General features: G+C 40.6%; 1 protein-coding gene across 7 annotated transcripts in view; it reads left to right on the top strand.

Annotated features, from left to right (window-relative positions):
* The first annotated feature begins 1,387 nt into the window (after window positions 1-1,387).
* Window positions 1,388-17,488, top strand: part of LOC117950467 (discs large homolog 1-like protein) — a 103,314-nt gene continuing 87,213 nt past the window's right edge. For 2 of the 7 annotated variants that reach the window (XM_034881549.1, XM_034881546.1), the window contains exons 1-4: window positions 1,397-1,797; window positions 2,930-3,100; window positions 6,213-7,059; window positions 8,316-8,412. In XM_034881549.1, the coding sequence (XP_034737440.1) occupies window positions 1,779-1,797; window positions 2,930-3,100; window positions 6,213-7,059; window positions 8,316-8,412 (1,134 nt within the window). In that variant the 5' untranslated portion in view covers window positions 1,397-1,778. Of the gene's footprint in view, window positions 1,798-2,929; window positions 3,101-6,212; window positions 7,060-8,315; window positions 8,413-13,308; window positions 13,827-17,488 lie in introns of those variants that run through there. The other 5 variants (XM_034881550.1, XM_034881548.1, XM_034881551.1 and 2 more) reach the window with 5 other exon arrangements.

Raw genomic sequence — 17,488 nt, 5'->3', positions numbered from 1 at the left:
GGCAATATGCGTGACTGTTTTGTGTGTGCAAGGGTTGTGCACCCACCAAAGCTGTCAATAAGCTCTTGACCTGATCAATAACAATACCAGAGATCGAGTCCATGACCTGCATTCAGCTGCTGCCCATATGTATGTGTGTTCTGACTGTGTATGCAGATGACATGTCCCCCTCAGTCTCTCCTCTGTCAGAACACAGTATGTCACAGTATAGTGTGTCCAACATGCAGGACTAACATCTGTCCTGTATCAACCAGGTTTGGTGGTAAATATAAAGAGTTTTACAATCAACTGAAAGTAATATATTTATTTGAATTGACTTTAAGAGGCATATTAATCACTCCACCAACTGTTGCTTTGGCTTCCTATAAAAGTTTGACATTCTGCCTCAGTCACTCACTTAGTTTCTAGTTTGAGGAGAAAGAGTTAGCTTACTGTTCACTTGTGTTAGCTCTTGTGCTCCCAGGCATGGGTTTAAAGTGGGAATGCAGCAGCATTGATAATAATTTACATAAATTGATAAAATATGAACATTATTATACTATTCCCAATCTTTAATGCTTTAAATGCTAAAGACATTAACTTGATCTGGAAAACCAAGACTGTCTGACAAGCACTTTGGGACTTTTGGTTTTCTTTTCACTTTGTATAAAAGCTAATTAGCCAATGTATAATGTTACTCCGTTGAGGCGTTGTTTGGGGCAAACTAGGCCCTGGTAGTTGACATGAGATAGGGACAGGCCTGGGAAAGAGAAGCTTTAATCTACTCAACACAATAAAACTCTTTACCATGACAAAACCAACAAACTCACACAGGGATAGACTTGCCCTGGAAGCTGATGGGATTACAACTGACATTTCAAATGGCTCCCTATAATACACCTTGCTTTTTGGATCACAGAATTTTTTTGTGTGCAAGCATCCTACAGCGTAAAGTACATTTTTGCTATAATATCTAACCAGGCTTTTTGATTTATATCTGTACACTAACATCCAATTTAACAAACAAACAAATGTAAGCCTATATGGCAATAGGCCTATCCAGTAGTAGCAGCCTAAAACAGTAGGAGCAAAGGGGTTATAGATCTACCTCTGGGAGCTAGACTAATCAGTGTTTGGAAACCTAAATCCATACCCAGAGTTGAGTGGATTATGTAGATCCAGTAGTCTATTTGCCCTGGAATAAACAAGGTTTTTATCCACTGGACACGATATCTCTGTTTAACATGACAATCCCAACAACATCCTCGATGACAAAAAGAGTCTCTCAAGCTGAGTTAATGGTGTTTTGAGTATGTGTGTGTGTGTGTGTGTGTGTGTGTGTACGTGTGTGTGCGCGCGTGCGTACGTGTGTGTCTTTTAGGGACTTCTAGGTGTGTGTTCTGCCGAAGAACCGGTCCGACAACGTTTGGAGGTGTAGTCAAGTCACCTGAATGAAGAAATGGAAGAGTAGTTTTACAAAAGCGGGAACGAGAGTGAGAGTTGAAGTGAAAGAGAAGGAAAGAGAGAAACAAGCTCCGGGTACTAAGTCCACGCGCTGACAGTCAACGTTTGATTTCAACGTGTCTGTTTCTTCCTCCGCCGTTGTGACAGGTTTCTCGGGCTTAACACGCACTTTTAAAAAGAAAGTTTCAAAGTTTTTCTTTTGAGAAAAAGACAGGTTGGTGTGTAGACAACTTAGTTTGGTGTCCCGGTTCGGAGGGAGGCTGTACCGGGACAGACCCACACATAGCTACCATCACAGCGACACAGACACAGCCCCGAGGACGGAGCCTGTCACCATGCCTCTTCGACAGAAAGGTAGAGTTACATATATGATTTATTTTGTCTTTTTCATATCTCTATAGTACGTTAGCCCACACATTTTAACTAGCTAAAGAAACGATATCGAAAAATCGCGTTCCTCTCTGTTGCGAATTAATGTCGCTGCAAAATATTCGCCAGAAACTTATCTAAAACACCCGCTATTTAATGTTAAATCGTTTATAGTTTAACGCATACAACGTTAAGATAATCATTTAGGAGCTTTAACTAATTATTCAGACATTGTGGTAAATTCGGCATACAAATAAATCTACCAAGCGATATTTTATATTAATTTTTTATTTGCTTTCATTAGTTTACTGCTGATCGTTGATGCACAACGCATAGAAAGAGGGAATTCAGTTCAAGAGGTTTTGACTATGCCTAATGTATGCCTTATGAAAGAGTGTGTGCTGAATAATATCTGAGAACATGTTCTGCTTGATACGTAAACAATCATTCATAAAATAGGAATTATTTTGAATTCCGTTGGGCATTCAAAGAAAGCGGCATTAGGAGTGTAGCTGTGTTTATGTTGTCGGTGCTTCCGGTTTAATCAGCTGTCCAGCAGAGTGCCATGGAACCTGGAATGTAGTCTGCTGCCTTCTTTCACACCATCAACTGTATTCCCTCCATACCCTTCTGCATCAGATTTACATGAAGCCATAATCAAACCTAATTATTAGTGCAGATAGGCAGTTCTATGTGGGCCATAAATAGGCTGAATTTACAGTTTAAATATCATTCTAAACTCCAATTTTCAGATTTAGCCTATACACACTTTTTATAGGCTACTTTTCAATTTTTTTTTGCCGTCAAAGTTGCAATTCAACATTGATGTCAAACTCTGAATACTGTTGGTAGTTAAGACAGAAAGGGAAAGAAAACATTCTTCTGACACACCTGTGTCTTCACTCACCATCTGGAGCCAGGTGTTGTCTTTTATTAACTTCACCCAGCAAGACCTTGTGTGGTCTGAACCAGCAATGTTAACCATAGTAATCCTCAATCAAGTAGAGGCTTTTAACACACATTAATCTCCTTACTCTACTTAAGAGTGCCTGGAGAATTGTATAATAAGGAACGAGAAAAAGGCTTTTTGTTATTTACCTGTATATTTTGGGTTTAGATGCTAAGCGAGCCCTGGAGCTTCTTCAGCAGTATCGGGCCAAGCTTGACCAGAGACAGCAGAACCAGAGCCAGACCAAACAGGGCCATGTGGAGGAAGATTCTCAGCTGCAGCAGTCTCTGGACAGAGTCATCAATGTCTTCCAAAGTCAGCTCTTTAGTGCCCTGCTAGGTAAGGATATCTGTTTGGTTGTTCATTTACCCATCCAGTTTCTCCGTGATACCTTTTTTTAAACCTTGGTTAGCTTTTATTTGCCGATGCTTGGATTTGACATCTGTAGGGGATGAAAGGTGACTTGATGATTATGTGGCTAACAGTGTGAATGCAGATTAAGGATTACCCCCTTTAAGCTTTATTTAAAGTGCCCATATTATAAAAAAAAAACTTTTCTGGGATTTGGGGTGTTATTTTGTGTCTCTGGGGCTTCCAAATTTGGAAAAAACTACTCATGCTGTTAAGAGTAAGATACAGTTTCTGAATGTCCTCTGCCTTCAGTCTCTGGGTGAGCTGTTCAAAATCTGCACGGCTCTCTACCTCACTAGCCAAAATGAGGTAGCTAACTTTAGCACATGGTAGCGCTAGCATGCTACCTAATTCTTTATGGCAAAACACTGCTAAAACACACACAAATTCACTATAATCTACAAAAGAACTACTTCCATGTCCCTGTTCTGCAGGCATTCCACAAGTGCCCCTTTGTTTAGAAGAAGTCTCCCAGCTAATCTTGCGTTGTACTGACCAAAGTTGGGAAAAAGTTATTAAAAAAAAGTTATCGAGGTGATGTGAGCCTTACCTAGCTAATATGCATGTGCAACTCCCAACAAAGATAGTATAGAAGTGAGTTGTCTCACTCTGTAGCTAAAATAGAGACCTAAACACACAGGCTGAAAACAGGATCTGCAGCAATATGCGGTACAACAAAAATATGGTGTTTTTTAAATGAAACCATGTAAACTCTTATGCTACAACCTCCAAATACAATTATGAACTTGAAAATGAGCATAATATGAGTGCTTTAAACTGTTTTCATTTATGTATTTTATTTTGTCTGCATGGATTGATGAACGTTTTACCTTGTCAAGGTATCAAGGTATTTAAATTAGACTGTAGATTAAAAGGTTACTGTAGGTCCACAAATCACAAAACCTTTTTTCCCTCTTATTCAGATGTTTGGATTGGGCTAAACCATTTAACTTGCCAGGGGCTGCTTTTACTATTGTATATCTTTTCTTGATCAGTAGCCTAAATGGGACGTTGTTAAAAAGCAGTTTTAGTTAGCAGTTCTTCAAAAGTAATGTGAAATGCTAACTTTATCTTAAAACCTTTACAAAACCCCAGAAACTGTTTTTATGACTAGATGCCATTGTTATTTTGTAATTTAGGTGAATTACTTGGTTAACCTTAACTTGGTTCTTGTGCTGGTCTCCACAACAAGTTTATGAACTCAGTGTCGCCACTGGACATGGAAGCCCTTTCAGTTGTATGTCTTTTACACTGATGAAGCAGTGTAGTGTGTCAGCGAGTAAGGAGACTTTGGGTTTAGACTGTATAATGAAGGCTTGAAGACAGGTGCACTTGTGTGTGTGTTTGTCCAAATGAACATAAGCAGTTCTGGTTATAAGACAGTCGGCTTGTAGGCACGAAGACAGAATAAGAAAAGGAGACGAGCACTGTGGTAGAACTAGTTTCTACGGTGTCTACAAGCTCTTATGCAATCACATGACTGTTCACTAGAATATAGAGATCAGAACACAAACCTGTAGGCGTGACGTGGCCTGTCACTGAAAACACATGGCCCTTTGTAGAAAGTCTGCATACATTTAAAGAATGTGTAACAAGTATAAATTCTTCCCAAGAAGTGAAGGGTTAACAGCCATGTGACTAACTGGTTAGTTCTGCTTTTGGTGAACTCTTGCACTGGGAAAACACTGGGCACATGTGGTTCAACAAACTGGTTCTCAGTCCCTGGTCTTACCTGCTTTGTGCCACGCCCACACCGTTACATGTAGGTCTTAAAGTAACACTCCATATCTCTGTTCTGTGTGTTTGCTGTTAACTAAAACTGAGACGGAGTTCCTGTTTGTGGCGTTGAACTTTGATCAAGCTGTATCTTGAACCAGCGCTGTCTCTTTTTTCCTTTTGTTATTGTTGGTCCTTGACTTCTTTTGTGTTTAAAGACATTTTTTAGACAATCTATCCTGTAATGTGTTTAAATATACTCTACTGTGTGTAACTGTAGTTTGTAATTTCTTTCCTTGGTGTCTGTTTTATGTTCATTTGTATTTATTGTACTGTTGTAATTCCCTGTGTACAGATTCACTCTTCTCCTTTTCTCTTTACACATCCTCTTACAACTGTTTGTATATTCCCTGTTCTCTTCCTAAATACTGTACCTCTGTCTTTCTTCTTGTTTATCATCCCTTTTATGACCACCAAAGCGTTGTGAGCTCAGGCTGCTACAGTAACTCATTACCGAATAACAGCCTGAGCTCACAACCATCTGCCTGTCATCGTCAGTTCTGTATGTGGAAAGGCAAAAGGAAAGTCCTCAAATTGTAACACTCTGGTACATTCTGTCACTATGTGTTTATTTCTAAAATGGAAATGACGGTATAATGAACAATTCCTTTTTTCACTGCTGAACCCTTGATACTTCAGGAGCTACTGTTCAATTTAATGATTGCAGCAATATCACTGTGCTGCCACTAGAGGACAACAGTGTATTAGCTGTGTATCCTTTGGTTTCTCTACCACTGTACATAGCAGAAGTAAAATAATTGAGATTGTTTTGCACCAGTTTCACTTTGCATGATTCTGATATTCATGTACAATATATAGTATTGTTAAGGGTTTCTATTGTATTTAGAACAGCTTTAAAGGGCTGCAATTAATGATTTCTTTTCCTCATAGATAAATCTGCCAATTCTTTTTTTCCATTTACCGCTTTATCAATCAGTTGCCTAGTCAATAGTGTCTAAAAATGCTAAAAAATGTCCATCACAGTTGTTCAGAGCCTAAAGTGACATTTTTAATGTATGGAAAGATGAAGCGATTAAATAATTTTTCCCTCATTTTTTTCTGATCAACTTATCAATTCACCTCCACTGCTCTGTGTCCTTTGGAGAAAATCTTACTTCCTTGTTTTCGTAATCAGTTAGTCTTCATTTATACAGTTATACGTTCATTCATCCATCCCTTCATTGTGTCATTACTACCTCATATACTAATCCACTAAAACCTTCAGTCATTTATCATGATCTAATCTCTGCGCTTCTCCTTCCAGACATTCAGGAATGCTATGAGTTGACCGTCCTTACGGACAGCAAGTCTTCTGTGGGCCAGACAGATGGTCCATGGAAGCTCCCTGCCTCCTGTAACCTACCAACAGAGCTATCAGCCCAGCCACAGTCCTCCTCTGGTCCCCTCAGCCCCCAGGCTTCTGGTGGGTGGTCCAAGCCAAAACCCTTGACCCCCAAACCCAAGTCAGTCAAATCCCATGCTGCTCCACTCCCATCCGGGACACCCACAACAAAGCCATCTTCCCCTGCAACACAGTCCATTACACCACAGTCACAGCCAACCAAGGTGAAGTACCGTGCTCCCCCCCCTCCTGTCCATCCTGGAGCCTCCAAATCATTGGCATCAGAGACTCATATGCCCTCCTCTCCTTCTGCTGCCACATCCCCCGGATTCACTGTGAATAGTGTAGAAACCCCCACTGTTTCCATAAAAACTTCTCCTGGAGCATCCCTGAATGGAACAAAGCCACGTCTTACCTCTACCAACTCTGTTTCTTCAGAAATCTCCATCACCTCCACCAATCCAGAAAAGGATTCTCTCTCTCCAAACCTCAACCTGGTGACTGTCTCAGCCCTCGTCTCCAACAGCATCCAATGCTTTGTGGTTCCAACCACACCAGACAAATCTACCAGCACCAGCACCACTCCTATCACCAGCCCAGGTCTAAATAGAGTCGCAGACCCTGTTGTTGTCTCTACAGCTCTTGCGACCAGCAAAGAGCCAGGCATAGGCTCTCCCAGTACAAGTCCAACTATCTCCAACCAGGGAGTATTCACCTTCAGCAGCCGCAGCCCCACTGGTCCTCCGGGGCCCTTGACTAAACATTTGAGGTGTGTTTAAAATCTATATATTTTAATTGTTTTTAGGGTATAATAAACTTTAAAACTGATCACATCAATGCTGTGCTAAATACTATTGGAATGTAATCTGGCTATCACCAGACCAAGGTCAAACTTTTAAAGGTGCTCTAAGCGGTTTTTAGGCTAAAACATTTTTTGTCACGTACAGAAAATATCTCCTCACTGTCCGCTAGCTGCCTGTCCTCTGAACACAGTGTAAAAAAACGCGGTCTCTGTAGACAGCCCAGGCTCCCCAAACAGCAACAAAAACAAACAGCGCCAACCTGCACCACGAACCATAACACACAGTTTTCCAGCCCATTACCAAAAAAAGGAGGTGGTTGAGCCATCACCGCAGCATCGTTAGCACGTAGGCTACTTCCACTATGTGTGTTCATGGCTCATCCAACTCCTTATTGTCAGTCATAGGCTGAGACGCTGTTTGTTATGGTTTGTGGCGCAGGTTTGGTTTTGTTGCCGTTTGTGGAGCCTGGGCTGTCCAGAGAGATTGTGTTTTTTAACAGTGTGTTCAGGGGAAAGGCAGCTAGCAGATAGTGAGGAGATGTTTGCCGTAGGTGATAAAACATTTTGTAACCTAAAAAAAACGCTTCCATTACCTTTTAAGGTTTAACATTAGTCTGGGGAGTTTGCTCTGTATTTTGCACTGTTTTGGCTTAATCAACGGGCATAGTTCAAATGATTCTGTACACAATTGGGTAGTCCTTCAACCAATCAGACCAACAATCTGGGGAACGTACCAGGTGGATAAGCCAGTTTTTGACTGGTTCCCGCAGCGGAAGCAGGATAGATAATTGAACAGGTTTGCAGCCTGAGCTGCAGGGGGAAATCAAATCGCCAGCAGATCGGGCTGGAGTTACCGAGTCTCACAGCAACGAGCGATTAACACCAAATATGTGGCAAAAACGAATTAAAACACAATTTCATTGAACAGTCCTGATTATTGAAACTCAGATAGTGATAAGACAATGTGGAAAAAAACAGTACGCTAAGAACTATGGTAGCTGTTTTATTAATTTCCCATTGGTGAAGTTCAAGTTACTACAGGTTGTCCTTTATTTGGTTAGCTGTTGTGCTTTTCATGTTAACTTATTATTCGTTCTATTAATTTCCACACAAATAAAAACACAAAACCCATTTCAAAAAATATTTACACAATCCCTGATGGTTTAGACAGCAGTTTTAGAGTTCACCTCCAGACAACCTCTGTCCTTGGTCTCTGTCCTTAGTCCAACCAGCCCTGGGCCAGCAAAAGTCACTTTGACTAGTCCTAGCCATGGTCCAGCCAGCCCCAGGCCAGCTACAAGCCCGCTGACCCCCAACAAGGTAAGACATCTCTGGTTGTTTTGTGCCTTAGGCAACCTAAAGGAACTCTCTCCACAGTTAATAGCAGAGTGTAATACGTAGTGCCTTCTATCCGAAGTGGATAGGTGATTAGTTGTTGGGTGGCAACCTTTAAGTGTACACTTTTGACATAGAATTGAGGTTATTTTTTTCTCCTGAGTCTAACAGAAACAATTTTTAAATGAAAATATACCAAAAATGGAGACCTTGCATATGTTCAGGTTTTATTTTGCTGGGATCTGTCTATAAACATTTATTGTGATACCCCGTCATGCTGCAGCCTTGGCAATACGTTGCTTGGAAGAAGATATATGCTGTCATCATTGTCTTTTTGTCGGAACTAGGGTTGGACAAATCTTTTTCAATATTCCTTACTATCACTGACTACATGTGCTTGATAATGACATTTTGATTAAGCTTCAAGGGTTTTTATTTCACTATAACACCAAATTTAGGTTCCTGCCCCTTACTGTGGCGAAGCACTGTCTTGTTATTTATGGATTAATATAGAAGAATCATAGTCACAGATTATACAATTTCATGGACTTATGACTGGGTGTGTTGCTTCATGTATTAAATATCACTTCTCCTAAATGGAAATAGTTGTGATATAGGGAAAACATGTTTTTACTATCGTCAACGTGTCTCCTCTTGAACTGAAGGCGGCTGGTGGCTGCAGAGAGCAGAATTCGATGGACAGATGGTTTATGCAGGCTGGCTGTTTGGACACGGGCTTATATTGCATTATATAATATGACAACAGGAATCATTTCAGTTTGGTTAAAAAAACAAATTGTCAAATAAAGAGTCAGCAGAATGAGCTTAGAGATGAGTTCATGCAACAGGTTTGGTCTTGTTGATCTTGGTGAAATGCTTTTCACCAAGGCTGGATCTTTGGGCAGTTTGAGCATAGGCTTACACACGTTGTTGCTTTGATCTTCTGCTGACAGTGCACATTAGGCACATAGTGGGATGATATTGACTAACTTTTATTTGTACTCCAAAGCTGGTTTCAATGCAGTTCTGCAGTATGTGCTACAGGCAACACATCCTCCTAGGTAAATACTGCTTGTATTTCGTTGAGGTTTTGTGGTAGATCCATGAGCTGCTCAGGTGTTCCTAATTCATTTATAATCAGAAACTTTTTTTGATTTTGATGATATCATAGTAGTGCTCCTAGCACCCATTCAAAAGGCAATTTAACCGAAAGTACGGTCAATCTTAAAAGTGGCATTTTCTTCCTAATTATGCTTTTTAAGGAAAGTTTGACCGGGTACATTCACAAAAAGACCCTAGGTTGCATTTTACAGAGAGTTACGCTTTAAAGGTTGTTTGTATGATTGAATTCATGCTCATTCAAAGAACATCTTAAGACTTTATAACACTTAAATTAACATGTTTTTGTTTACCTGGCACTGAAGGGTATACATTATACATTATAACACCTACAAATGAACAACCACAACAAAAGACATCTGTATCAGTTAAATTGTTACTTTTGAATATCGGTGTTGATATCAGCACAGAATTTCAAAATTGGTCCATCCCTAAATGAAACACATTTCTTTGCATTGTTCATTATCTGTTACTGGACTGTTTAATGAATTAAATTACAAGTTTAAAATGGCTGTACTGTTGGATAAATTGAGAACCAATAATATTGTTTGTTAGCACAACCCAGTGCAGACAACTCTCTGTTGGCAGCATTGAGCATCATGAGACATCTAACAATGAGTTCAGGGCCAGACGAGGGATGAGCTGGAAAGAAGCAGAGAATGACAGGAACAGAAAGAAATGTAAAACTGTGTGTGTGGTTGTTTTATGACATTTGGGCATTTGCTATGTTTCTCTGCTCAGCTTGTCTTGTATAGTATTTATATTACAGTAACATCAATTGTAGTGATGTTGTAAATCTCGAAAGAGCCCAGTATCCTGAGTGAGTGGAATCCCATCTTTGTGTGAAGCTTCAGGGTGCATATGGAGCTTTGACTACGCCAATACCCAAAGTTGAAAGTAGAGCATCCATTGCTACATGGCTGTTACTTTTTACTCAGTCCAACCCCTCCACTCCTGTCAGAGACTGACCTGATAAAACAGTGAGTGGTGTGTGTGTGTGTGTGCGTTTGTGTGTGTGTAGCATAAGTGTGTGTGCTTATGCCTGTGTATACACGTCTGTCTGTGTAAGTGTTTGCCTGTGCATCCATATTTCTGCGTTTCTGCGCTTGTCTCTGTGTATTTGCTTTTTTTGGTGTGTTGAGTGTTTTCTGCACATGTGTGGATACATTTTGAAGGAATGCACTCTTCAAGGTCAACATGTGGTTACCTGCTGCCATAGAACAAAGACAGCTGGAAAACAGAAGGGTGGGCGGAAGTGCACCGGGATGGCTGCCATGTTTCTGAGTCGGCCTCTATTTTAGCGAAGAAGTCCTCTCTGGCTGCTCCGATGTAAGGGCAGGTGGAGAGGACATGAGAAAATGAGGAGAGAGTGCTTAAGGGATGAAAGAAGAGGGCGAGAAGGAGGAGACAGACGGTGGAAGGATGTCAACAAAAGCCACAAGCGGCTGAGTGGTGGAAGTTGCAGCAGGAAGATGTTTTGGTGAAGGTTTGCCTAGTCAGACTGGTGAGGATGGACTGCATCTGCATCCTTACTACGAAGGTGAGACACAGGAAAAGAGCAGATTAGAGTAGAGCAGAGGAGAATGGCAGACATGAAAAACGAGTAAACAGGGTGGGAGAGTTTGGACGTACAGCCTCGGATGACATTTTTAAATTAATTAAAATTAAATCTTTTAAATTATACATACAGTCATCCTTTTTCATTTTTATGTTTTATGTTATGAAATTGTGTGTGAATTGTGGGCTAAGCTACCAGATGCCCTCACGTGATCTGATTATAAAGATCATCAATCTGATTATCAAGACAGCATGATGTTTGATTAAAAGTGAGACTGAGACCTGCAAACCTTTGTGGAGGATTTAACGTTAAACTACAGGCTTAGTAAATGATGGGAAAACTAAGTGCACCTGCGAACACTAAGCCACATCGAATTGGCGACAGGGGGCTTATAGCACAGATGGTGTGATGCACTTTGTGAATGAACAGACTATAAGGTGATATCCTACACGTACTGTGCTTTAGTGAAGTGACTGCAATGGGAATACCAAGCTGTTGCTCAGCTGTTGGTTTTGACAACATGTGACACCCAGAGAGACAGGAAACTGGGTTGATGGGACACACGCTTCAAAAGACTAGCTATCTGACTGGTTGGCTTTCTGTGTAGATAACTGACTGATTCGCTGGTTGGTTGATTCGCTGGCTGACTTGTCTCAAGGCCGGAGAGAACACTTAGCTAAAAAAAGGATGGGAAAATTAAGCACATACAGTACATTATGCACATATGTCCATGCTCAGAAATGCATGGCCTATTTAAATGCAGCAAAACCAGTGTGAGAACACCCTCCCCACACAAAAAGAGTGATTCTAGACAATGGAGGGATTAAGAATTTAATTGATTATGCTTTTATTACAACAGAACTACAAATACGACCAGGTATAAAGGCCAGGGCTTGTTTAGAGCTACAACTTGAACTAGTTTGTACAACGTGTCCTCGACCATTCCTAAAGACAGAAGTTGTGTCTTCCTCCGAGAGGGGCATCATGCGGGGAAAGGGGGTGAGAAGTAGTTATGTGAAAGATTAGACCTTGAGAGAAAAAGTCTACCTTCGCACACCTGGCCAATGGCTGCATGAATCAAGCGTTCTTGATGGATTGTTGGTTTCGGAAAAGTTATGGGATGTATATATTCGGATGCGGCCCCCACACTTCTGACATTGGAAAGGCATAGGGTTCAGGTGTTTTATTTTAAGCAACAACTTAACCAACTAAAGGAACTAATAGTATGTGTGCTGGGTCTTGATTCAGAATCAATTTCATTGCAGACTCACTCTTGACTGCGCTTATTCATGGACTCTACTTACTGTAGGTGCTGATATCACATTGTCTGCTCTGAGGACATGTACTTTGGCCCCTGACATCTTAGTAAGCAATACTGTCTTGGAGGCAGTTCAGGAGCTGCCTATTAGCTGTTTGGAGCATGATAACAATACACCGATGAGCTTAAAAAAGAAGTTGCATAGTCTTTAAAGTCTTAGAGGGTTCTGATGAATGACCAAAAGCACACACACACACACACACGCACACACACACACACACACACACACACATTAAACTTCAAATAAGTCTGCAGTGTGTTGGCAGATGTACAAAGACTAAAGGGATTACATCTCACGTTCATCTGGTTAATCTTGTTTATCTCATTAAGATAATGAATAAAAAACAGAGGGTGTTTCCTGAGAGAATGCCTGCTAGATTAGTGCTGGAGATTGTTTCAGTACACGCTGTTGCATCTTTCTTGATTCATCTATTCCTCCCATCTCCCTGTTTGACTTTTAGTATATGCATTCTGGGTAAACAACACAAAAATGCAAACAAAAAGACAGGTTGCAATCATGTAAATGCACTAGGTTTTCAACCCTGGGTTGATTAGAGATGCATTTGGTTATGTAAAAACATCTACTAGACACATGCAATAGTAGTATATAGTTGAGGAGATAGTTGACAAACATACAGTATGTGGATTTGACTTTCTATCAGTACTCTCTTCTCTGTCTTTGAAACCTCTTTTCCCTGTCATATATCCCATCTTAAATCCAACCCGGGTTTTGTCAGTGTGTGATTTTTGTTTGGCCTTACTGAGTGCCACTGGCTTCCCATGCTCTAGGAGAGCACTCTCCTAAGAGGCTTACCTTAGGCTGCTAATAGACTTTACAGAGGTGGAGCTAATTTAGATGGGACAAAGAAGATAAGAGAGAGAGAGGAAACAATAACTTGGACACACCAAGACTGAAGGAAAAGGAGAGATCAAGACTGTGAGCGAATGCATGAGTTCCTTGTATAACTAGCTTTTCTGGGTTATTTTACTGGATTTGCTACATCATTCCACCGATCCATTCATCTGTGCAATTGTCCAGCTGGCACTGTGATGTAACCGTGAGGAAGGGTCACGGCTGAGAAGTTAATCAACTGAGAAGGCATAAAGGGATTGGAGAGGAGAGAAGGTAGAGAACTTCCCAATCAGCTGTAGGACTATTGAGCCCAAAGTTATGCATCTGCAGTGGGACTAACACAGCAATGCACTGTAGGGCTGCTGTCACAGGTTAGTTCCCTTCATGAGAATCTCAGCAAAAGGTTGAAAGATCCACACCTGTTGTGAACAATTAAACTAAGTCTGGAGGTGTTTGGATAGCCTTTCCCGTAGAAGGGCAGACACCTACTGGGCCAGGGCAAGGGCTTTGATTTGAAGATGGATCGTCACAACTCGTCATCCTCAATCAATGTAACGTATCTTCATATACTTTTTTTTCATACATGTGTTCTCTCACTTTCCTGATGTGTTTCATTTAGGAAAATGACCCGAGTCTTGTAATTATGGTAGAGGGTAGGTTAACTGAGGCCAAATCAATGTCCGTAATAAATGACCAGCAGACCGTTACCTTTCTTAGCAATGTGTGGTCTTTGTAAAACCCATTACAGTTTGCTGTTTTCTCTTGTTTTTGCATGCACAATTTAGGTTTTAAATCCAACTTAAGTTATATGTAAGGCATCCCTTGGAAAAAAACAAACAAATATGTATTTTTTTTCTAATTCTCTTTTACAGTGTTAAGTATCAACCTGATTCTAAAGCCTGTCTTAGGTGAAGTTTGGAATCAGATATATCAGTGTAGGCACCTCCCAAATTATTTTGGAACAAGATGTGTCTCACATCCTTCTGAAAAGCTGTGGTCCAATCCCTGATTCATGTTTACAAAGAACGCTAGGTGCGAAGGATCAGGGATGCTGGCAACCAAGAGGAACTGAGTAATTAAAAGGAATTAGTCCAGGGTCTGGCTGCCTGCTAATGCTACTTCTGACTATTTCTCTTCTGAAGTTTTCAGGCTAACAACTGTTGAACACTGAATCAATAAAAGTCCACCAAAAAACACTAACTGTACTCATTCATCTCGACATTGAAAACATGTCCGGGTGCTAAACAAAGGAGCATAAAGGAGATAGATTAAACCCCATGTCCCTGACTCTTGAAGGTGGGGTGGGAAGCGGGTCATCATAGTTGAGTTGTAAGGAGTTGCTAAATTAATTACTGTGATGCAGGCCTGGTGACAACATAACTATAATAATAGGAGTAAGTCAACTTACTTACAACTTATCATAAACTTATCATACAAAATTAAAGCCTTTTTGGGTACTTTACTGGGTACCTTGCCGGTTCCCGGCTTTAGTAAGTGACAAAGCTAACTTCTTTTGTATTCCCCTTTCTCATTATTTCCCTAAGTATAAAGTGGTTTAAATCACCCAATCCAATATCAATGGTTGATGCAACAACTGAATGGAACTATGATGGCTAATGCTATTCAGTCACTTTAATTGGCCCAAAGCTAGCTAGAGTGCTGCTAAATAGAGCCGTTTCTCAGCCTAAACCTTTCCAAGTCCACATCCCTGAAACTAAGCCAAATCCGAAAGCCATGTATGGGCAAAAGCCAGCTAACATTAGGCTATCAGACCAAAATCAGCTCAACTAGGCTAGTTAACAGGGTCAACTCTGGAGGCAACAACTGACCAATGCTTTTCTCTGATAAATAATTCACCTGAAATCATTTGAAAAATTAGAAGTAGTAGTAGTAGTGATTCTAGTAGTAGTAGTAGCAGCAGTTTGTGATGAAGGCTTTCATCTAAGTTAAGAGTTAATTTGCCCTTATCCTATTTAATTTTTTTACAACTGCTGTTATTAGATTGCATTCCCTGCACAGGAACAGAAACGTGTTAGCTGTGTGACCTTTTATTGTTTAGTCACCTCAGCTAACAGGCTAGTAAGCTAATATTAAATAGTTCAGCCCATGTCAGGCCTAAGTACAGCCGGAGTAACCAATTCCATTAAGCAGATGACTAATCTCTGAGGAGCTACACCCCCCCCCCCCCCCCCCCCCCCCCCCCCCCCCCCCCCACACACACACACACACACACACCCACACACTCACACACACACACACACACACACACACACACACACACACACACACACACACAGAACAAGGCAGTCAGAGTTCATTTCATTTCAGTTTTGTCTTCTTATAAAGAGATGGAAAATCAAATGTATCATTCAGTGTGTTTTTATCAATAAATGTATTTCACATTACACGGCTACAACCCTACGCTCGTGTTTTTAAAGAAAAAATGGTTCAGTTATTAATATTAAATATACATTCAATGTTGAAAGCCATTCTATGTCTACATTCAGTTTCAGAGAGACAGTGCAAAATACTACTTTTGTGTTTAAACTAGAGCTGGGCAGCAATTAAAAATTGTAATCGCATAATTTCCCCGATTAATTGCAAAATGAAATAATGAATTCAAAAGTAGTGTATATAGTGCAATTTTATTTTAAATGTTCTGCCATTTGAACAAAAGTGCCGTAACATTTGTTCTGCAAAAACTTACCAGCATTTTGTTTATAAAGTAGCAGTTACATAAAAGATTTAGTGTACATCTCAACTTAAACAATGAATTTATCATGTCCAGAGTTGAATTCCATCTGGTTGGAACGTGTTGCATAAAAGACTCCTTCTTATGTACACGTTCTTCTGTTGTCGCTCTAACTCTGCAGCACCTGCTGGACTGGGTTTAGTGCCCCGCAACTTTATGCACTTAGCAAGGACACTGTCCAACGCGCTGTTAAGCAGAGACAATGAGGGACACTGTCAAACACGCTGTTAAGCAGCGACACTGTGACAGAACGCTGGAGACCGTGCGCAAAGCAGGGGACATGATCAAAAGCCAGAAGGCTTGCAGCAGCAATCAGATTCCGTATATATTCGTACTATCTGTCCTAACTGCGTTGACTTTATTTGACACATTCCACTGCTGTGCAACTTCAATAAAGTGTCGCGCGCATGTCTCAGCCTAGTGTCAGTCAGAGCATTGGAATGGAGCCCCCACTTTTCATCAGTATAATGCACTGTAACTCAGAGATAATTATGGTTACCCAGTGAGTCCAGTATAGTCCCTAGTAAGAGAAACAGCGGGTGCATGTTTTGCAGTCCTCTCCTTTTTATACAACTCGTGTATTCTTGTGATGGTGCGTCTTGAGGGAATCTCATACCTGCCGTCGTTGTTGCGAGTCTCAGACCGATGTCCTCCACCACCCTACTGGGCCTGCAGTTTGTAGCTATCCACGTCGCTATGGCATTTGTTAGCTTCTCTTGCCTTTGTTTATCTAAACTTACCCACACGCTGCATCTAACGTAGCCTGAAGAAGCCTCGCGCCACTGTGGGTTTTGTTGAAGGATTTGCGTTAAAAAAAAACTGCGTTAACGCGAGATACAAAAATTGATGGCGTTAATGAATGAATTAGTTAACGCCATAATAACGCGTTAACTTGCCCAGCCCTAGTTTAAACATTATTTGTATGCAGAGTTAACTCACTACAACTCATATTGAACTTTTGGAAGAACTTAATAAGATGCTATAAGCCCTGACATGTCCTTACATTTCTTTCTCCATGTCAACAAAGAACTTTAAAACAAAACATTCTAAGTTAATATCAGATACGATTGATATGAAATAAATATTTAGAGACTATTTTCCAGGTACTGCTGTGTCTGTTTTATTACCACATAGTGGCACTGTATGTATGACAAACACACCAACATGTTGGGTGGATGCTCAATACATTTTTCTGTTGCCAAGACTTGACACTCGGACACTTTTTCTATTTGTCCCTTTAGAATTGATTACTATAAAATAGTCAATAAATGACCGTCCATTAATGGGCCTCTTCTTTTTTCTGCTGCACAGTTAATATTTGTAGCTGCGAGGTTTCAGCAGGAGTCAGCATGTCCTCACATAGCGTTTTAAAAAGGGGAGAGGCGATATATACAGTGGGTACGGAAAGTATTCAGACCCCTTTAAATTTTTCACTCTTTGTTTCATTGCAGCCATTTTCCA

Source organism: Etheostoma cragini, chromosome 9, assembly GCF_013103735.1.
Source record: "Etheostoma cragini isolate CJK2018 chromosome 9, CSU_Ecrag_1.0, whole genome shotgun sequence".
Lineage (NCBI taxonomy): Eukaryota > Metazoa > Chordata > Actinopteri > Perciformes > Percidae > Etheostoma > Etheostoma cragini.
The sequence above is the reverse complement of the archived record's forward strand: the minus strand, read 5'-3'. Positions and strand labels throughout refer to the sequence as shown.